Here is a 22,206-nt window from a genome sequence, read left to right as displayed (position 1 = left end):
CTAAGCATCCTAGGTCACTTGCTCTGTGTGGGGCAGACTGCTCAATGGTCAAAGGTGCTTCTTGAACACTTCTCTTCCTCTCCTGAGGCAGGTTCAACCTGGACCCCTTTGACCACTGCATAGATGAGCAGATCTGGGATGCCTTGGAGAGGACATCCTTGAGCAAGATGGTGAGTAGCTAGCTGCAAGGCTGAATTCTTGGTCTTAGCCTGATGGTCCTCTGGGCTCCGCTCATTTTGCATGGATTAAATCATCTCATGTGATGAGATGGTTTGGGATCCCTAGATAAAGCATAAAGGCTGATGACACCAGCAGTAAGCCAGGTATGTTCCAGCTCAGAGGGCATAGCAAGGGCATGGTGGGTACAGCTTTGCCCTCCTGAAGCTTACATTCAGGAGAGACGGTTTCAGACAGAGGCAAGTGCTGTGTAGGTAGTCTTGAGACCTGCAGACTGCAGTGAATGGCCAGGCAGGGCCTCTGTAAATATGCACATTTAACTGAGATCAAATACTGAGGGGGCATCTGGGCATCAATCTTTGAGGGAACATTCCAGGCACAGGAACTAGCAGATGCAAAGACCCTGAGAGGGGAGGGAGACAGGTATAGTTGAAGAGAAAGGCCAGTGGCTGGAGCGTAGAGACAGACAGACGGGGGTTTGGGGGCGTGTCAGAATGTGACACGGAGGAGAGGTACGAGGGGATTGGTTAGGGCTCACCCCACAGTGGTGCACGGGCATCTTCCCCAATATCACAGATCTCAAAGTTGCCGCAAGGCCTGCAAGTAGAAGTTGTGGAAAATGGCTTGAACTTCTCGGTGGGGCAGTGGCAGCCGCTCTGCATCACCCGGGCCCTCCTCCGCAGCTCCAAGGTGAGAGCTGGCAAGGCGTGAGGGGTCCAGGGGATGCCTGGCATGGGAAACACACTGGCTCTTTCTCCCTCGTGCGCATGGGACTCTGAGTGCCATGCTGGGTTCTGTCCACAAATCTGAGAAGGGTTTGCTGTGTCACTCTCTGTCATTCCATGCGCACCTGCCTGGGGAGGGGGGAGCTTCCCCACCTGGGCCTCTGGATCCTGGCATTCCGACTGCCACAGCCAAGCCCCAACGCACTTCTCCTACGTGAAGCCACAAGGCTAGAAACGTATTCACTCAAAACTGCCCACTGTACTTTCCTTTTAAAACTTGGATGCAGGATACTCCCTCGTCTTTATTAGAACTGAGAATCAGATGACAGCGGTTCTGGGGCAAAATGATATATATATTTAAAGTTTCATCTGACAGTGTTTCTTGAGGTTTCCCAAATATTTCACCTGTAATTTCAGGTACTACAGGGGCTAGTTAGGAGCCACCTTTCCCTGACAAGTGGGGTGATACACACACACACCCCTTCACACGCACACGTATGTACATACTTGCACACATATACACATGCACATGCAACACACAACATGGTCAATTAGTACACAATGAAAAAAATGTTGTTGTGAGGCTTCCCTGGTGGCGCAGTGGTTGAGAGTCCGTCTGCCTATGCAGGGGACACAGGTTCGTGCCCCGGTCCGGGAAGATCCCACATGCCGCGGAGCGGCTGGGTCCGTGAGCCATGGCCGCTGAGTCTGCGCGTCTGGAGCCTGTGCTCTGCAATGGGAGAGGCCACAGCAGTGAGAGGCTTGCGTACCGCAAAAAAAAAAATGTTGTCGCAGACTCTCAGATCTGTGGGGTAGAGCAGGCAGAGCTCAACAGGGCCAAAAGCAGGGAGAAAGTTTCAGAGGAGGGAGGACTTGCCCCCTCTTGCTAAGAGAGAGGGGTGACAGGACTTGCGGTATGTATGTAGCACTTTCTTAACCTCTCGGTTCCGTATTTCACAGTTACTTAGCCACTTGGCTTGAAAGCTGCTTTCTCTATATAGTTTCCCAAATTTGAGTCATCACTTAATGATTTTTGTCATATCTGCGTACCACCTACCCTATGATTTACTCGTGACGACTTCTTTTAAAAAATGGCCTCATCTTATACGGGAGCATTTGTAAAATCATACTTTCTGTGCCAGTTAGATTTTTCTAATGCATATTGTTAACGAAAGAAATACAAAAATGTTAAAGTAAAAAGTATGTTTATCCGTATCCTGGCTACACCATTTCTTGTGCCACCCAGGGTGTGTGCCTGACCGCCCCCCACTATGGGGAACATTGGTCTACGTTAATTCAGACAAATAGGAAGGTGGTTCATAAAATAAGAAGTTGCCACTGGCACATTTTCATTTTTAAGAACTTAATTTTCTGGTCACTAAAAAATAGTTAGCTCTTGGTTGAGACAACATTCTCTTCATAATGTGATGGATAACTTAGAACTCAAAGTGCAAAGATCTTATTGTCCAGCTAAGGTACTTGGTGAACTAGTGGCAGACCCAGGACTAGACCCAGGTCTCGGCCAGAGGAGGCTGCCTTCACCCCCGTTTCGTATCCATCACATCATCCTTATTGATGAGGCCACGGCCTCCACTGACTTGGAGATGGACACCCTGATCCAGTGCACAATCCGTGAAGGCATCCGGGGCTGCTCGGTGCTGATTATCGCACACTGCGTCACCACCATCCTCAACTGTGACTGCATCCTGTTCATGAGCAACAGGAAGGTGAGGGAACACCCCTGGGGCCACTGGGAGGATGGCGACCAGGCTGGCACCACAGGAGGCCTTCAGGTCCCTCAGGACCGAGCTCAGCTGTGCCCCCGTCCCCTCCCCTCCTCTCTCTGCCTCCCAGGTGGTGGAGTTTGACAGGCCTGAGGTCCTGCAGGAGAAGCCCGGGTCCATGTTCGCAGCCCTGCTGGCAACAGCCAGTTCTTTGCTGAGCTCAGGAGAAGGGAGACTGCAGTGAAGGCGGGTAGCCGAACCCATCGCGGTGCACGGGAGCCGGCTGGGAGGCTGCAGCCTGCGACCTCCTTGGCAGAGACAGCTGCTTCTCTGGAAAGCAGGGCTGGAATGTGCTTGGGGTGCTGGTGATGGGAGGGAAAAAAGGACACTGAGGGAGCAAAGCATAGAATAGGGTACCTTGTGGCTCCCCAAACCTGAGAACTCCTGCACCACTGAACACTGTGGGGTCAAATGACCATGTGTCTCTTTTTAAGTGATACATTGAGGAATCTCGTAATAATGGTAAAGCTTATTAATAATAGTTTCCTGATCGGTGTTAAAATTTTGCAAATGATATACTGACGTTGTAAAAAAAATAAAAGAAAAAGTCACATTCTCAGTTCTGCTTTCTCTGTTAGCTGGTACTCATTCAGCTACAGGGAACAGAAACGTTCTTAAGCTTTCTGGTAAAAGGGACTTTATTAGCTCATGTAATGGAAAGTTCCAGAAAAAGTTCTGGGTTGAGTGCCAGTATCAAAATGATGTCTGCCTTGCAGACTCTGCCTTTCTTCTCTCAGCTCTACTTTTCTTTGCTTGGCTTCACTATCTGGGCTTCTCTCCTCATGGTAGCAGTATGGCTGCCGGTAGGTCTAGGCTCACATCCCACCAGCTCAGTACTCCCGATCTTCTTTCTCCAGGGATTCCAGCAAAAGCTCCAGGGCTGGGCTTCCCTGGTGGCGCAGTGGTTGAGAGTCCGCCTGCCGATGCAGGGGACACGGGTTCGTGCCCCGGTCCGGGAAGATGCCACATGCCACGGAGCGGCTGGGCCCGTGAGCCGTGGCCGCTGAGCCTGCGCGTCTGGAGCCTGTGCTCCGCAACGGGAGAGGCCACAGCAGTGAGAGGCCTGCGTACCGCAAAAACAAAAACAAACAAAACAAAACAAAACAAAGCTCCAAGGCTAAATCCCACTTGCCCAACTTGGGTCCTGTACTAATCCCTGAAGCAGTCACGTGCTAGGCTGCTGGAATACAGTGATGGGCCTGGCCCGAGTCACACGCTCACACCTGGGTCTGGGGATGGAGTCAGCTGCCCTGAATGAATCACATAGACAGAGAATGGAGGAGGTTGTTTCCCCAAAATAAAATGGGGGTGTTCTTACTACCTTAAGGAAGAATGGAAATGGATGCTGGGCAGGCCCATAACAGCAGCTGTCTACCATATGTTTGTTTACTAACTGGAGTATGGGAGGGTGAAATAAAGAGTTAATGTATAACATATGCCAACTGGAAATAAGATTATTTGTCACCCCCCCTACCCCCAAGTGGTTATAGATATATATAAATAGAAATGGTAATTATTTTCAATTTACTTCTAGGGAGGCCTCATTGTTTAGGGGGAGTACGTTTCAAAGCACTTTTCTTTTGTCTTCAGATTAGTGTCCGATTTTGCCATAAGAAAAATCAATTCCATAAAAAAGTATTTCTGTTGCACTGGGCTGGGTGCTGGGGATGTAATGCCATGAGGTTCCTGCCCTCATGGAATTTGCCCTGCAGAGAGTGAGTAGTAAACAAGTAAACAGGAGGTTCCAGAACCAAGTGCCAGCAGGCAAGGACAGGGCGCAGGAGATGGTGGCAGTCAGAGCAGGCTTCCTGGTGGAAGCGAGTTTGTGGTTTACTGAGACCTGAAAAATGAACAAACATTTGCTCAGATGAAGGGGATTAGGGCAAGGAGGACTGTCCCAGGCAGAGAGAACAGCAAACAAACCCCTGTGGGAAGGAACTAGAACAGGGCTGATGTAATCACTGGACCTGGAGCTAGTGACACGACACGTGTGCATCACCTCTGTGACCTTCCTGGTTCTTAGGCAGCACCCGCTTCTCCTCCTAGGGTGTTTCCCAGCTAAATGTCTTCTCTCTCTTAAGAATCCTTTCGTGTGGTTGATCCCCTCCCCCTTTGTCCTTGCATTTTCCTTCTTGAGCCACGAAGAGGGGCCCCTCTCCTGCTCCCAGCCTGGCTCAACTCTGCAGGGTTGCAGAGCCGCTCATCGGCAAGTTGAAGGTCACTCTACACTCTCTGCCCTGCCCCCTCCCAGAGCTGCCTTAGGGGCAGATGCCTGTGTCCTGTGTGAGAAAGCGCTGTACACGCTCAGTGCGGGATAAGATTCTTGACCCCAGTGTCTTTCCTTAGGCTTAAGTTAGCTGCCTGTTTTCCTCCAGTGGGCCAGCAGATGGCAGGCTCTTCCCAAAAATGTGGGGATGACATGCCGGTTCCAGATCTATTGGGTTGGCCAGAAAGTTCGTCCTGGGTTTTCAGTAAGTTAGTTGGAGTTTTTCAGTGAGGTGTGATGGAACAACCGAACGAACTTTTTGGCCAACCCAGCAGATCCACTGAGAATCCCTTAGAGCAGGGGGTCCCGGGTCCATGGCCTGTAAGGCACCGGGCCGCACGGCAGGAGGTGAGCAGGGGACCAGCAAGAAGCTTCCTTTGCCGCTCCCCCATCGCTTGCATTAACGCCTGAACCGTCTCCCTGCCCCCCGCACCCCCCCTCCCCTGTCCACTGCCTTAGAGGACAAGAACTAGAGCCCGTTTCCACTAGGGCTTCAGTGCCTCATCCCACCTTCCCCCCCAGCATCCTCCCTTGGGGTGGGGGGAGGGAGTTCTTAGTCTTGGCAGCACGCTGGAGTCTCCCACGGTGTTTAAAACACCCTGATTGATGTCCACTCCTAGGTGCTTTGATTTTGTTGGTTTGGGGTAGAGACCATTGGGATTTTTAAAGCTGTAGGTGGATCTAGTGTGCAGCAAAACTTGAGAACCATTGGCTCCAAGCAGCAATAAAGTAGAATTATTTGAAAAGTCGTATATTGGGTTTTTTCAACAGTATTGGAAATTTTTATTCCTTAAGTTGAGTGATGACTATATGAGTTTGTTTTCTTTAATTCTTTATATATTTTTTGGCATCTGAACTATGTTATAATAAAATTTTTAAAAATTGATATTTCAAAAATAACATAAAAATAATTGTAATGAGAGACTGTAGCTCTACTTCCGTATATTTACTTAATGGTTTGCTATTATTTGGATTGTCAATTACATCCCTGTGGGGCTGGGGGAGTATTTTTAGTGTCCAGGGGTTCTAAAGTTTCCATCTGTCCTCAGGGCCTAGCGCCCCTCCTGGTTTAGTGCTGTGGGCGGACTTCAACACGAGCTATGTGATGCCCTGCAGTGACAGCAGGCAGACGTACAGATCAAAGGAGACAGTCGTCCTGCTGGCCCTGGCCCTGGCCTGCCCTCTGTCTCCAGCTCTGGACACTGTTTTAAGAGAAACACTATTAAATGGAGGCTCTTTAAAGGATGACCACTAGGGGTCCTGAGCCATGGTGTGAGAGGGACCAGGAAGGAAGAGGCAGTCTTCGCTTTCCTGCAGGGCTTCTTCTAGAAGCAGCTCCAGAGGGCAGCCCCAGGCCAAGGGGCATGAACATTCTTTCATCAGAAATGTCTGGCTAGGGGGCTCCCCCCGGTCGGAAGCCTTTTCTGACTTGGACAGCTCTCCCCTGTGTAGGGCGAGGGGCACTGTTGATATCCCCAGGCTCGGAGAGGATTTCCACAAGACTAGGGCGTATATGACTCTGGGATGCAATGGTGAACGTAATAATGCCAATGGCAGTGGTTCTTAAACTTGAATGAGCATCAGAATTGCCTGCAGGGCTAAACACAGCTTGCCAGGTCCTCTTACCCCCGCATACTTTCTGATTCAGGAGGTCTGGGGTGAGCCTTGAGAATTTGCCTTTCTAACAAGTTCCCAGATGTTGCTGATGCTGAACCCAGCACCACACTCTTAGAACCCGGGGTTCAGCAAGATCACTCTGTCCCGTATGCTCTAGACTGCAAAGGTTCAAACCCTCATTCTAATGTGTTCCCCAGAGTTTCTGTGCATTTCCAGGACACTTTTATTTTTATGACCTCTTTTGGTTCAGACCTCTGGAGCAACTCACTGGGCCACCACACAGACTCTCCTTTTCTACATCACATTGACTCAGAAGGAGAACTCAGCACTTACCCTTATTTCCATTGTACGTGTAGTTGACTTCGATGAAGGTTGGGCCAAGCGGGAGTTTCTATCCCAGTCTCCTCCATGCTGTTCACCAGCACCCTCAGTTCTTTCTGCTTCCACCTCCCAGTCCCTGGCATGTGCTACACAGAGCAGTTTAGTTCTTGCTGTTGATGCCTTTTCCTCCCAAGCAAGTCATCAGGGTCTCATAGCTTACCTCAAGAGACAGGTCAAGGCAGTTCTCTAAACAAAAATCAGTTTCTACCCTACAATAGGTGCCAGCTGTTAAGATAGTAACATTTCACCCCCATTATCTTAAATGTCCTCTTCTATCCAACTCTGTGGAATCCAACTATTTCAGAGTCAGAGGCAACTTCAGAGATTGTCAGTTCAGATGTTCTTAACCTGTGGTCCATGGACTCCTTAGCTAGATTCAGGGGAGCCATGAATTTGGATGGGAAAAAAATGATGTCATTATTTTTAATAACTGAAATTTTACTAACAGAAATTTCCACTGATTATGAAGGAGGCAACAAACTATAATAGTATCAGCACTACCTGTGACTTTATCCTCAACAGAAATCACCAGTATTCTAAAATCTCATTTCCATGGTTTCAGATGCCTCAAAATATCATTTGTATGCATCACTGTTTGAAATTATAGTAGTTATTCGTCCTACTGCTAGATCTTGTTGTTTAATGCATCAGTATAGAAGCATATATATGACAATATCTGACTTTGACTTTTTACACGTAGTTTGATGACCGTGTTTCAGCATAATTGCTTTTCACTGCACTCCTATGTACTTTATTTTATACATTAGAAACACTATTCTGAGGGCACTAGAATGCCAAAGAGATCCACGGCACAAAAAGGGTTAAGAACCCTCATCTAGTTCCATGCTTGATTTTACAGAGGGAAACTGAGTCCAAGACAGAAGGTTTCTTGCCCACAACTATACCATTGGCTTTTAGCAGGCTGGTGTGGGACTCGAATCTAAAATAGGGAGGAAAAGAAGGGACAGGAGAGCAGCAAGGGCTGGGGAGAAGGGTCTCACCCAATACCATGGCTGGGCACAGCCCGCTCAGAGCAGAGGGTGACCCATTCACACAAACTCTAGTGCTGCTGCCTAGCTGACCCTTCTCCAGTTCCTGCCATCATTGCAGCAGCTCTGAGCAGTATCAGGGCAAAACCATTTCTCATTACAGCAAAGAGGAGTATAATTTTCTGACTTAATAACAATGTTCCCTGGCCAGTCCTTGGGTCCTGGATGCTTTGCCATCTGTGCTGTGCTCTAGCAACAACTGACTGATCCAGAAGCTTCTCTTCCAATAGGATAGTCCCAGTCTCACTTGGCGTTCACTGGGATGTTCCCAACCCCTTCTCCCTACACCCATCAACATACTTCTTGGTTCTGGGCTTTTGCCTGATTCATGATTTAGAGCTTACAGAGCACGTCCACAAATATCAGTTCACACAAAATGCACACCATAAGATTGTGCACCATTGCTAGACAGGGCTAAGAGTTTTCACTCTGAGTTCCTTAACAGCACGAAGAAGGAAGTAAGATGTGTTACCAGATCTTCATGACCCAACCATTTAAAGAAAAAAATGTGGTTGTTCACAATAAGAGTTTTCCTGGTCTTGAGAATGGAGGGTCATCTTTTCTACATGTGGGGCAACTTGGTACTCCCAGGCTCATCTCTCTAAAGATGTGCTCAGATCTTTAAGCTCTAAGTGGTAGAGCTGAGCCAGAACACAGGTTTTCTGTCCAAGAACCTGTTTTGCGCTTTCCTGGAGGTTTGCTCTCTAATTGCTATATGCCTGCATTTCTGGTTCACTCATTTATGTTTCTTCAACTTCCTGTTTTAAAAGCCCATTCAAATTCCAAATTAGTTTCCAAAATCATTTGACATCAACTTTGTTTGCTCTTCCCCCTGTATCTCTCTCCATAGTTCATAGGCAAAAAAACAAAAATGAGAACCCGAAACCCCTTCCTTTAGCAGATATTTTGTGTCCTTCCAACAGCAGCCCAGGAGGTGGAATTCTTATTTCCTGTAAGATCCTGCTAATTAAAAAATTATTATTCACAAATAATAGCTACTGTTTATTGAGTGTTACCATGTTTAAGCCACTGTGCTAAGCACCTACATTATCTAATCCCCAATTAATTTGCAATGTTTGGAAGTTAGTATTCTCATTTTGTAGCTGGAGAAATTGAAGTTTAGAGACTTTGAGCTCAGATCTGATTCCAGAGTTCCTATTCTTAACTGCTATGTGCTGTTGGTTCTGTGCAACTCCACTTGCTGACCTCTGTGTGCTTCCTGGGATATTCGAGCCAGGCATCTCTGTCTGTCTGTCTGTCTCTGTTTCTGCGTGTCTCTATGTCTCTATCGCTTTCTCCCTCTATTATTTCTCCCCCCTTCCTTCTTTCTTTCCTCCCTCTCTCTCAAACACACATACATGTTTTAAAAAAATTATTAAACAATTTTTGGGGGTTGATTGAGTTCATGCCTTTTATGCTTTACTGCTGAAGGGCAGGAATAGGGAGGATTTCAGAGACTGACTTTGGAATATAGGCCTCACACAACCTCAGAACTGGAAGATCCTCCAGAGGACTGGGCCTGAAACTTTGCGCCAAGCACAGCATCACAGACTCCTAATACAGGCATGTACATTTATTTACAATGATGTACCGCAAATATGTGTATGTCACTGGACTAACATATCTGTACACACAAAAAGTAGAATTTTTATGAGTATGAGGACAAATTTAGAAAGGATTTCTAATATTTTTATTAGAAATAATAAAATTATTATTTATTTTATATCAATAATATTTATATATTATTACTCCCCCACCTCCCATGAGTGTATGTACTGCCTGGACAGGAGATTGTCTACCCTTCTCCTAAGGTGGAGTTTCCCTTGGGTGGAGCCTGCACAAGCCCTCTCCATCATTCCATGCCACAGTCTGCTGCTCAACAGGCCAAATGATCTTGATGTAGTACACAAAACTGTCTTGGTAGAAATCCGCCGCTGCCAGACCTTAGGCGGACATGGAAGAAAGCTGCCCATTGATCTTCCATAAACCCGACAGCATTTGAATCTGTTTGGAAATTGTGAACATGAGTCTGTGCTGTGTTTCTGAGACCTCCTGGGGTTGTTGTGAAGATCAAGTGATAAAAGGATGCAGAAGTTCCTGATATGCAAAGGGCCCTACAAATGTCAAGTGATATTATTAGCTGTGATTTGCATTTATGGAGGAAGGAATGGAGCAAGTAAAACGAGACCCCTTAGACTTGCATAGAGAAAGCCTCTGGGGGCCCAGCCCACCCTGCGGCCAGGGAAGCTTTCTCAAAGGAAGGTTTTCCTATACGGCACCGTCTACAGACCCTCCCCATTTCCCACCTCCCTTTCAGGCATGAAGAGAGAGGGCAGCCTCCTCTGTGAATTTTTAAAAGTTTATTTTATTGAAGTGTAATTGATTTACAATGTTGTGTTAATTTCTGCTGTATAGCAAAGTGATTCTGTTTTTTTATATATATATATATATATATATATATATACCTACATTCTTTTTCATATTCTTTTCCATTATGGTTTATGACAGGATATCAAATATAGTTCTCTGCACTCTGCAGTAGGACCTTGCTGTTTGTCCAACCTACATACAACTGTTTGCATCTGCTAATCCCATACTCCCAATCCATCCCTCCCACCCCCCACCCTCCTTGGCAACCTCAAGTCTTTTCCCTCTGTCTGTGCCTCCTCTGTGAATTACACCCCCAGGACATGGAGAAGTCAGCCAGCAGGGGGGGCGGAATTGACCAGGACAGGAGTAGGAAGAGGCCTTGGCAGGCTTGAAATACTACAGCAAAATTTGTCATAAAATCCATGTGAGTCAGATGAAGAAGGTCTTCTAAGGTGTGTAAATAATTCTTTTTTTGGGGGGGGGGCCTCTCACTGTAGTGGCCTCTCCCGTTGCGGAGCACAGGCTCCGGACGCGCAGGCCTAGCGGCCATGGCTCACGGGCTTAGTTGCTCCGCGGCATGTGGGATCTTCCCGGACCAGGGCACGAACCCGTGTCTCCTGCATCGGCAGGCGGATTCTCAACCACTGCGCCACCAGGGAAGCCCAATAATTCTTAAAAATGAATCAAGACTTGTTATTTCTCGATTTAGAGATGTGGCTCCCTCCCAACCATTCACTGGCCACTGTGGAATCCTTGAGCCACCTCTGGGCTTGGCACGTGTTCTGAGCAAGGCACTGAGGCCAGTCACTAGGACTCAAGAAATTGGAGAAGACCTGTGTCCCAGAGTTTGCAAGCATGAAGTGAGATAAACAGGAAAATTTTTTGTGCAGGAGTGCCAATCCCAGACTTACCTTTCATTTAATTCAGGAAGAAAAATTAAGCTCAAATTGCATTTCATTTTTGGTTAAATAAATGGGGAATGAATGAATGAAATTTTCTCTGTTTTGAAGATTGGATTCCCTCCATCCCTTGACCTCAGAGTTGCTTCACCTTTGCAGGAACACAGAGGGAGAAATGCTTGCCTTCTGAGAGTCAGGAGGCTTGTCTACTGGTCTGAGCCTTGCCCCAAGCCAGTCATGGAAAGCCCTCTGTTCTTTGGCCTCCTCATCTGTAGAATGGGAGCTGGGAGAGGATTTTCTCATCTTATATCAAGCAGTGATGTGATGGGCTGGGGAGGGGGTGGCCATGTAAGCACATCCCATGAGCTTGGACTGTCACCAAAGGAGAGGGACCATGTCACAGGCCCGTCCTGGGAGGGGGCAGTGCCTTTTAATGTGGGCAGAGGAAATGTTGGTCCCCCAGGGTTCCCCCCACAAGTGTAGTGGGGGCAGAAGTTGAATGGGGCAGTTGGAGAGGAGCACTCCAGGCAGGAGGGACAGGAAGCCCAACCTGAGGTCCGTGGAGAGAAGGAGACCCAGGCAACAGCAAGGCCCACCCTCCGAGCCCCATGACTTCTGACCCCGCCTCCTCTCCTTCCTGTCCTCAGGGCGATAGCGTTGCCTGAAAGCTCCTCTCTATAGCGATCAGCCCCCAGTTAGTGTTGGGGGCCCTTGTCCCTCATCCTGGGGACAGGCTGTGATAGGAAACACCGCGTCAAACGTGGCTGCCCACGTGAGAGAGAGCAGAGACCTGGGGCCCCCAGAGCACAAGGGCGGCCTGGGGCACTGCCATTTGGCAGTCCCCTGGTGTTGCTAAAAAAATAGAGTAGAAATGCCAAGACAGGATCTCCAAATCTGATACACAAAGCCTACAAGAATAAATGAAGCCCTTTAACACACACACACACACACACACACACACACACACACACACACACACACACTACTCTTTGCAATTTAATCACAGGGTTTATTCTTAAAACAACCTCGAATTCATGGTACGCTTTGTGTGGTTCACACAGGTGTATGGGAGTTCTCATCTTTCTTTTTTTTTTTTTTTTTTTTTTTTTTTTTTTGCGGGCCTCTCACTGTTGTGGCCTCTCCCATTGCGGAGCACAGGCTCCGGACACGCAGGCTCAGCGGCCATGGCTCACGGGCCCAGCCGCTCAGCGGCATGTGGGATCTTCCCGGACCGGGGCACGAACCCGTGTCCCCTGCATCGGCAGGCGGATTCTCAACCACTGCGCCACCAGGGAAGCCCCTCATCTTTCTTCAATCTTGTCAGAGCATCTCTGTAACTGAGCGGACGCCCTCACCTGGAGACCCCATCACAGGTGACCTTTTAGGGCCATCTGGGGATGAGAGGACTTGAGCAAAGCCCCTCCCCTTCCTGCACCCCGGGCCATGTGTGCTCTCACTTGCCCATGCTTCCTTCTACCCTCTCTTCCCCTCCATCCTCCCTCTCCAACACCAGCCCTAGGTCTGGCTGACCCTGTGGGTACTAGGGACAGCTGGACTGGACAGACAGGAGAGTGGAGGGGAAAGGGTTGAGGAAAGCTTCCCAGATCTTCTCCTCTGAGCTGAAAGATAGTTAGGGACTGGAGGAAGGGGCTGTGGGATTTGCAGGGGAGGGCATGAGACCATCAGATGTTGGTAATTTTGATGGCTTTGAATTAAGAATGGAGTTGTTAACAGAGGGACAGGGGCCATAATCTCATATCTGGGAAGGATTTTATGATTGAAAGTGTATCTGCATTTGACTGATGCAGGGGAGTCCTAAGGAAGGATTTCCAATATGGGCAACAAGGGAAACTGAGAATCCAGTTCTCAAACAAGATATCGTTAATTGTTAATTTTCTGGGTCAGAGAGGCAGAAATGGATCACAATGGAGCAAAATGGGTAGGTGCGGAAAATGTTTCTTCTTGAAATGCCCTCAAGGTATCTTTTGGCTTCCATCTTTGGAGAGAGACAAGGATAGAGAAAAATGAGTCCACTTTAAGGAGAATGGCAGTGCAAATGTGATGATAAATGATAAGTCACCCAGACACCAGAGTCAGGGAGACATTAAGGAGTGGTGAGGACTGTGGCAAACCAAAGCACGTGTGCCCTGCCAAAAAAGGATTGATGCTGCTCTGCGTGAGCTGACTATAGCTCATGAGCATACAGAGCTCCTCATTTTTTGACAAAAGACAGAGGTCTTTTTTCTCTTAATGAGATTATCTTCTAATTTTTAAATGTTTTCCACAAGTTCAAAAAATTTAAAAAACTGCAGGCCAAATAAAACGGACTTGCAAGTTGTATGCGTTTTGTGACCTCTGATCTAAAATGAGTACTTCCTGCTTCTGCCTTTCTGGTCTGTTGAAGTCAGGTTAGGAATACTGCACCAGCAAGCAGAGGGATACACCAGGAACCCTTTTCCATCTCCTGCCATCTCGCAGATGCTCTGAGTGGAAAATGGCAAGCCAGGAACAGGGTCACGATGGTTGCAGGCGTGCTGGCCTGTGGGTGAGGCTCATCAGCTCCCCCCACCCAACCCACCCCCACCCCATGACTGCCAGCAAGCAGATTTCTTGCTCCAGGCAGCTCCTCACTCCTGGCAGAGGATGGCACGACAGATGGGGATAGAGACGTTAGCCAAAGCAGACTTCCTGATTTAAAAAGTCTCATTTTCCCCCTGGGGCTGCCAAATTTAGCAAAGTGCCATTCCAGCTGCAGTGTTTCCAAGTGGTCTTAGGTCATCATAACTCTGCATTCCCTGTGCAGTGCTCAAGGAGGTTACCTCCCAACCCTAATTTCCTATGCACTCTGATTACCCAAACCCAGCCCGGGAGGCCTGGTGTCCTGCATTTGGCATCTTGGAGTCCAGACCCCTTAAGACAAGCTGATGACAGCTTGCTGCCAGGCCTCTTTGCCATTAGAGAAGTGAGGACAATAATAGAAGTCATCGGAGGGTTCTCCACGGATGGGGAGGCCCACCCTCTCAGAACGAGGATCGGGATCGGAGGCGCCGGAGACGTTTAGCCTGGACAAGAGAGGAAGCGCAAATGGGTTGCTAGCGGGGAGTAGGGAGACACGGCTATCGTCTTCACGGATGTGAGGGCACATAAAGAGGGCGTAAATGTGATCTGCATGGACCCTGAGAGCAGAGCAACTGTGGCAGGCAAATCGCTTTCAGTTCCACAGAAGGAAAACAGCTCATTCCCTGTAGGGCTATTTCTTTAAAAAAGGTTTAACTTTTTATTTTGAAATGATTTCAAATGTATAAAAAGGAATAAGAATGATGCTAAGAAATCCTAACTACTTTTCACTCTGATTTGCAAACGAACATTTTGCCACATTTGCTTTAACATTCTCTCTCTCTGCATAATCATTATTTTTCTGAAAACTTTGAGAGTAACTTGCAGACATTTTGCTCCATTACCTCTAAATACTTCAATATGTATTTCCTAAGAATTAGGGTGTTCTTTTACATAATCATAATTATCAAAATTATCAATTAGAAAATTGTACAATTATCAACATCAGGAAATTTTACTCTGACATAATAATCTTATGTAACCTACAGTCCATCTTCAAATTTCAATTGTCCCAGTAACATCCTAACTTTTTTCCTGGTCCAGGACTCTACAAGACTGCATATTGGTTTTAGCTGTCATGTCTCTTGAGTTGCCTTTATCCTAGGATGTCACCTTGCCTTTCTGTGTCTTTCATGTTGCTAACAGTTTCAAAAAGCACAGCCAGTGGTTTTGGTTTTGTAGAATGTCACTTTGGATTTGTCTGATATGTCCTCGTGACCAGATTCAGGTTATCCATTGTTTGCAGAAATACTGCATGAAGGTCGTCTTGAAAAGAATGATTCGGGTCTGTTGCCAAGCTTGTTGAATCACAGTCTGGTGGGCCAGAAGGAAATTCTCACTCAAGACACTGAGTTTGTCCTGTCTGATGTCTTCTTGAATTTTTAAAATTCTCGGATTCTGTGATTCTCTCTTTCCCAAATATTTTCAGAACTTGTAGTGAGCTCTTTCTTCATCATCTGATCGGCTTTCCTACCTCTGCTTCACTCACTCTAAACTTCTGGGCAGCCCTCAGGGAGTGACCCAGAGGCCGTGGGAAGCTGTGGGCAGGTGTCTGGGCCCACAGCGTGGCTGCTCACGACCCATGCTGCGGCAGTAACAGGGAGGATGGGGATTCTCTGCATACAAGAGCATCCCGAGAGACTCTGCATCCAAGGCTGTGCCTGTGAGCCGATTTCCCTCCTCCAGCTTCTCTGGCCAGAGATGGATTGCGTATATTCAGGGAGCCAATGAGCCATCCAAGGGTGAGAGGCCAATTTCTTTACTTTTCTCAGTCGGAGTGTCCCTGCAGCAGCAGCTATCAGCCCCCCTGCCCCTCCCCCCACTGTCTTCCTGCAGCAAAGCCCGAGAAGCCAGGAGACCACGGTGCTTTGGTTAAGGAAGCTGTGAAGGGCTTTCTGGTAAACAGACAATCGAAGTCTTGCGGGAAAGGCTCCTGGGGGACATTGACCCAGGGTTGGGCCTGTGCAGGGGCAGCAGGCTGCTGTCCACATAAGCAGGAGCAGATCTAAAGCCCTTCACTGCTGTTCCCAGCCTTGTCGCTCTTGACTTTTGCCCAAGCCTCATGCACGTGGTTCCCTTAAGAGTTTCACTACGCCCGCACCATGCACCCAATCTCAGCAGAACGTCCCACCTGGGCTTTCCCTCAAACTTTCCTTCTCTTGTCTCCTCTCCTCTGCTTCTAACCATCCAGCTCTAGCCTCACTTCCAATTAGAAGTCCTCTCTAAACCCATCCTCTTCCCAGACCATCCTGATCTGTCCTTCCACAGAACTTGGGTAGCACAGGGGATCTGCGTTACTCTGTGATGCTGAGTACAGACAGCCCAGTCCCAGGGTTTATATTCTTAAATACATGATTAAATATCATAATGTCATGGGATAATCCCCGCATGACCTCTTGATCCCATTCCCTTACCTCCCAGAGGTAACCATCATCTTGAAATCAGTGTGTATCTTTCTAATTCAAGTTTAAAAAATAAACTTTATTTTTAAAAACAGTATTATATTTACAGGAAAATTGCAGAAATAGTACAGAGGGTTCCCCCTCTTATTTACATCTTATATTAGTATGGTGTATGTGTTATGATTCCATATATGTTACTATTCAACCGTAAAAATGAATGAACTAAGTCCACACATCAACCTATGTGAATATCATAAATCAAGAGAGAATAAAAGCAGGTTGCAGGAAAATTTATTCACTCTGATAACCATATATGAAAGTTCACATACTTGCAAAACAGTAATATATTCATTTACTGTTAAATATGTTTGTAGTAAAATCCCATTTCTCCAAGGAGCCCTGATTCCTTTTATTGGGGAATGGTATTAGAAAACAAGATCTGGGCACTGGATGTGTTCTGTTACTGGGATATATGTATCTTGCTTTTCTCACTTATCAATAAATTGTGGAAACTCAAAAAAAAAATTAAGATTAAGAAGAGAAGCGGGGCTTCCCTGGTGGCGCAGTGGTTGAGAGTCCGCCTGCCAATGCAGGCGACACAGGTTCGTGCCCAGGTCCGGGAAGATCCCACATGCCGCGGAGTGGCTGGGCCCGTGAGCCATGGCCGCTGAGCCTGCGCATCCGGAGCCTGTACTCCGCAATGGGAGAGGCCACAACAGTGAGAGGCCCGCGTACCGCAAAAAAAAAAAAAAAAAAAAAAAAAAGAAGAAGAAGAGAAGCAACATGCTGGTATAAATGTGATTCATTTAACTACAAAGAATTAGTATACAGTGTTTACAAAGAATGTGCAATAAGTCAATAAGAAAAACACAATCAATTAAGAAAGTGGACAAAAGATATAAGCAAGCAATTAATTCACAGTTGAGCCAAATAAACACAAACAAAAATGCTCAACCTTTGAGTATCAGGAAAGTGTGAATTAAAACCACAATCACAAAGAGAGCTATTTCTCAATTCTTCAGATTGGCAATATTAAAAAGCCTGGAAATTGTCTGTCTTGGCATATATGTAAAGCACCATATATAAAAATAATTTCAGAGCTCTTAAACTCTGCTGGTGGGAGTATAAGTTGTCCAAAGCAATTTGGTGTTATCTGGTCAAGTTGAAGAGTATCTTACTAACACTGCCAGCAATTCTCCCCCTTAGGTGTATATGGGCTCTGAACAAATTCCGCCTGTGGAAGGGGTCACCTACAGAGTGGCCGCCAACTTTGCATGCTCCTTCCTACCGTCCTCACAAGTTCTCACCTACCTCTGCTAGCCTCTCTTCTCTCATACTCACTGATGTCAACCGAGTTCAATTTAGAAGCAAACAATCCACAGAGGATGCTCTCATGCACAAAATATCCTTGTGGCCCCTCTCCAGGAATATTTGTAGCAGCAATGTTTGTAACATCTTAAACACCCATCAGTAGGAAAATGGATGAATTGTGTAACGTGGATACAGTATGTTACTCCATGACTCATTTGTTTTGTAACTAGAAGTTTGTACCTCTTAATCTCCCTCACTATTTCACTCACCCATGCCTCCCTCTGGCAAGCATCTGTTTGTTCTCTGTATCAGTGAGTCTGTTTCTATTTTGTTATGTTTGTTCATTTGTTTTGTTTTTTAGATTCCACATATAAGTGAAATCACGTGGCATTTGTCTTTCTCTGTCAACTTATTTCACTTAGCGTAATACCCTCTAGGCCCACCCATGTTGTCACAAATGGCAAGATTTCATTAAGTGAAATAGCTGGATGGTATGGTAGTTCTATGTTTAATTTCTTGAGGAAACTTCATACTGTTTTTTGCAGTGGCTGCACCAGTTTATATTCTCCCCAATGCTTCATGAGGGCTCCCTTTGCTCCACATCTTCATCAACCCTTGTTATTTGTTGTCTTTTTTTTTTTTTACGCGGCCCTCTCACTGCTGTGGCCTCTCCTGTTGTGGAGCACAGGCTCCAGACGCACAGGCTCAGCGGCCATGGCTCCCGGGCCCAGCCGCTCCGTGGCATGTGGGATCTTCCCGGACCGGGGCACGAACCCGTGTGCCCTGCATTAGCAGGCGGACTCTCAACCACTGCGCCACCAGGGAAGCCCCTGTTGTCTTTTTTATGATGGCCATTCTGACAGGTGTGAGGTGATATCACACTGTGGTTTGGACTTGCATTTCCCTGATGGTTAGTGATGTTGAGCATCTTTCCATGTGCCTGTTGGCCATCTGTATGTCTTCTTTGGAAAAATGTCTATTCAGGTCCTCTGCCCATTTTTTAATTGAGTTGTTGGATTGTTTGATGTTGAGTTGTAAGAATTCTTTGTTTATTTTAGATATAGACCCCCTTACCAGATATATTGTTTGCAAATATCTTCTTCCATTCAGTAGACGGCCTTTTCATTTTGTTGATAGTTTCTTTTGTTGTGCAAAAGATTTAGTTTGATGTGGTCCCACTTGTTTATTTTTTATTTTGTTTCTCTTGCCTGAGGAGACATAACCAAAAAAAACATTGCTAAGGCCAGTGTCAAAGAGAATACTGCCTTTGTTTTCATCTAGGAGTTTTATGGTTTCAGGTCTTATATTTATGTAAGTCTTTAATCCATTCTGAATTTATTTTTATATATGGTGTGAGAAAGTAGTCCAGTTTGATTCTTTTGCATGTTGCAGGCCAGTTTTCCAACCCTATTTATTGAAGAGACTGTCTTTCCCCCATTGTATGTTCTTGCCTCCTTTGTTGTGGATTAATTGACCATATACGTGTGGGTTTATTTCTAGGCTCTCTATTCTGTTCCACTGATCTATGCATCTGTTTCTGTGCCGGTATCATACTATTTTGATTCCTGTCTCTTTGTGGTATAGCATGAAATCTGAAAGTGTGATGCTTCCAACTTTGTTCTTCTTTCTCAAGATTGTTTTGACTATTTGGGGTGTTTTGTGTTTCCATACAAATTTTATAATTCTTTACTCTAGTTCTGTGAAAAATGTCTTTGGTATTTCGATAAGGATTCTGTTGAATCTGCAGATTGCCTTGGATAGTATGGTCATTTTAATAATGGTAATTCTTCCAATCCATAAGCAGGTATATCTATCCATTTGTTTGTGTCATCTTTCATTTCTTTCATTAATGTCTTCTAGTTTTCTGAGTACAGGTCTTTTAGCTCCTTGGTTAGATTTATTCCTAGGTATTTTATTCTTTTTGATGTAATTGTGAATGGGACTGTTTTCCTAATTTCACTTTCCGATAGTTTGTAGTTAGTGTATAGACGTGCAACAGATTTCTGTATATTAATTTTGTATCCTGCAACTTTACTAAATTCATCGATGAGTTCTAATAGTTTCTTAGTGGCACCTTTAGGAGTCTCTGTATATAGTATCATGTCATCTGCAAAGTGACAGTTTTACTTCTTCCTTTCCAGTTTGGATTCCTTTTATTTCTTTGTCTGATCTGATTACTGTAGCTAGGACTTCCAAGACTATAATGAATAAAAGTGGCAAGAGTGGGCATCCTTGTCTTGCTCCTGTTGTTACTGGAAATGCTTTCAGTTTTACGCCATTGAGTATGATGTTAGCTGTGGGCTTTTCACATATGGCCTTTATTATATTGAGGTATGTTTCCTCACTTTGTTGAAAGTTTTTATCATAAATGAATGTTGAATTTTGTCAAAAGCTTTTTCTGTATCCATTGAGATGATCGTATGATTTTTATTTTTAAATTTGTTAATGTGGTGTATCACATTGATTGATATGTGGATATTGAACCACACTTGCATCCCTGAGATTAAATCCCACTTGATCATGGTGTATGATTCTTTTAATGTATTGTTGAATTCGGTTTGCTAATATGTTGTTGAGGATTTTTGCATCTATATTCATTAGTAATATTGATCTATAATTTTCTTTTTTTATGGTGTTTGTCTTGTTTTGGTATCAAGGTGATCCTGGCCTCATAAAGCATGCCTCCCTCTTCAATTTTTTAGAAGAGATTGAGATAGTTGTTAACTCTTCTTCAAATGTTTGGTAGAATTCACCTGTAAAGTCATCTGGTCCTGGACTTTTGTTTGTTGGGAGTTTTTTGATTACTGATTCAATTTCATTACTGGCAACTGGTCTGTTCATATTGTCTATTTCTTCCTGATTCAGTCTTGGGGGATTATACATTTCTAAGAATTTGTCAATTTCTTCTAGGTTGTCCATTTTATTGGTGGATATTTGCTCATAGTAGTCTCTTATGATTGTTTGTATTTCTGTGTTATCAGTAGTAACTTCTCCCTTTTCATTTCTGATTTTATTTATTTGGGCCCCCTGTTTTTCTTGATGAGTTTGGCTCAAGGTTTATCAATTTGTTTATCTTTTCAAAGAACCAGCTTTTAGTTTCACTGATCTTTTTTTCTGTTCTGATCTTTATTATTTCTTTCCCTTCACTAACTTTGGGTTTGTTTGTTCCTCTTTTTCTAGTTCCTCTGGGTGTAAGGTTAGGTTGTTTATTTGTGATTTTTCTTGTTTCCTGAGGTAGGCTTTTATTGTTATAAACTTCCTTCTTAGAACTGCTTTTGCTGTGTACCATACATTTCGGATCATTTCATTTTCATTTGTTTCCAGGTATTTTTAATTTCCTCTCTGATTTCTTCAGTGGTCCATTGGTTGTTTAGTAGCATATTGTTTAGCCTCCCAGGGTTTGTGTTTTTTGCAGGTTTTTTCTTGTAGTTGATATCTAGTCTCATAACTTGTGGTCAGAAAAGATGCTTGATATGACGTCAATCTTCTAAATTTATTTGGACTTATTTTGAGACCTAGCATGTGATCTATCCAGAGAATGTTCTATATGCACTTCAGAAAAATGTGTTCTGCTGCTTTTGAATGAAATTTTCTGTATGTATACCTATTAAGTCCCTCTGGTGTAATGTATTATTTAAGGCCAGTGTTTCCTTGTTGATTTTCTGTCTGTATGATCTGTCCATTGTAGGTGGAGTGTTAAAGTCCCCTAATGTTATTGTGTTACTGTCAATTTTCCCTTTTATGTTTGTTAAGATTTACTTTATGTATTTAGGTGCTCCTATGTTGCTTGCATATATGTTTACAATTTTTATATCTTCTTGTTGGATTGACCCCTTGATCCCATGTATTGTCTTTCTTTGTCTCTTATTACAGTCTTTGTTTTAAAGTCTATTTTTCTGATATAAGTATTTCTACTCCAGCTTTCTTTTCATTTCTATTTGTGTGGAATACCTTTCCCCCCTCACCTTCAGTCACCTTGCGTGTGTGTAGATCTGAATTAGGCAGCATGCATATAGGCCTTATTTAGGTATCCACACTCTATGTCTCTTGATTGGAGCATTTAGCCCATTTATATTTAAAGTAATTATGGGTAGGTATGTACTTACTGCCATTTTGTTAACTGTTTAGGGGTTGTTTTTGTAGTTCAGTTTTATTCCCTTCTTCTTTTGCTCTCCTCCATTGTGATTTGATGGCTATTTTAGTATTATGTTTGGATTCCTTTCTCTTTTTTTGTGTGTGTATCTATTACAGGTTTTTGTTCTGTGTTCCCATAGGGTTTATATATAACAGTCTGTATATATAGGTGATTATTTTAAGTTGATCATCTCTTAAGTTTGACTACATTTTGACCCTGCATTTTACTCCCCCATCCCTCATGTTTAATGTTTTTGACATCATATTTTACATCCTTTTTTTTTTTTTTTTGCTTATCTCTTAACTACTTCTTATGGATATAGTTGATTTCACCACTTTTGTCTTTTAACCTTCCTATTAGCCTTGTAAGTGATTGATATATTACCTTTACTGTATATTTGCCTTTACCAATAAATTTTTTTGGTAATTTTCATATTTCTAGTAGTAACTTTTTTCTCACCTTAGAAAAGTCCCT

General features: G+C 44.8%; 1 protein-coding gene across 1 annotated transcript in view; it reads left to right on the top strand.

Moving 5' to 3' along the window:
* The window catches only part of LOC131744369 (ATP-binding cassette sub-family C member 11-like), a 43,960-nt gene extending 41,090 nt beyond the window's left edge, over positions 1 to 2,870 (top strand). Inside the window, 4 exon segments of the mRNA XM_067018367.1 lie at positions 92 to 170; positions 754 to 867; positions 2,465 to 2,629; positions 2,757 to 2,870. Coding sequence (XP_066874468.1) covers positions 92 to 170; positions 754 to 867; positions 2,465 to 2,629; positions 2,757 to 2,870 — 472 coding nt within the window.
* The last annotated feature ends 19,336 nt before the right edge of the window (positions 2,871 to 22,206 follow it).

Source organism: Kogia breviceps, chromosome 18 (genome assembly GCF_026419965.1).
Source record: "Kogia breviceps isolate mKogBre1 chromosome 18, mKogBre1 haplotype 1, whole genome shotgun sequence".
Lineage (NCBI taxonomy): Eukaryota > Metazoa > Chordata > Mammalia > Artiodactyla > Physeteridae > Kogia > Kogia breviceps.
The sequence above is the reverse complement of the archived record's forward strand: the minus strand, read 5'-3'. Positions and strand labels throughout refer to the sequence as shown.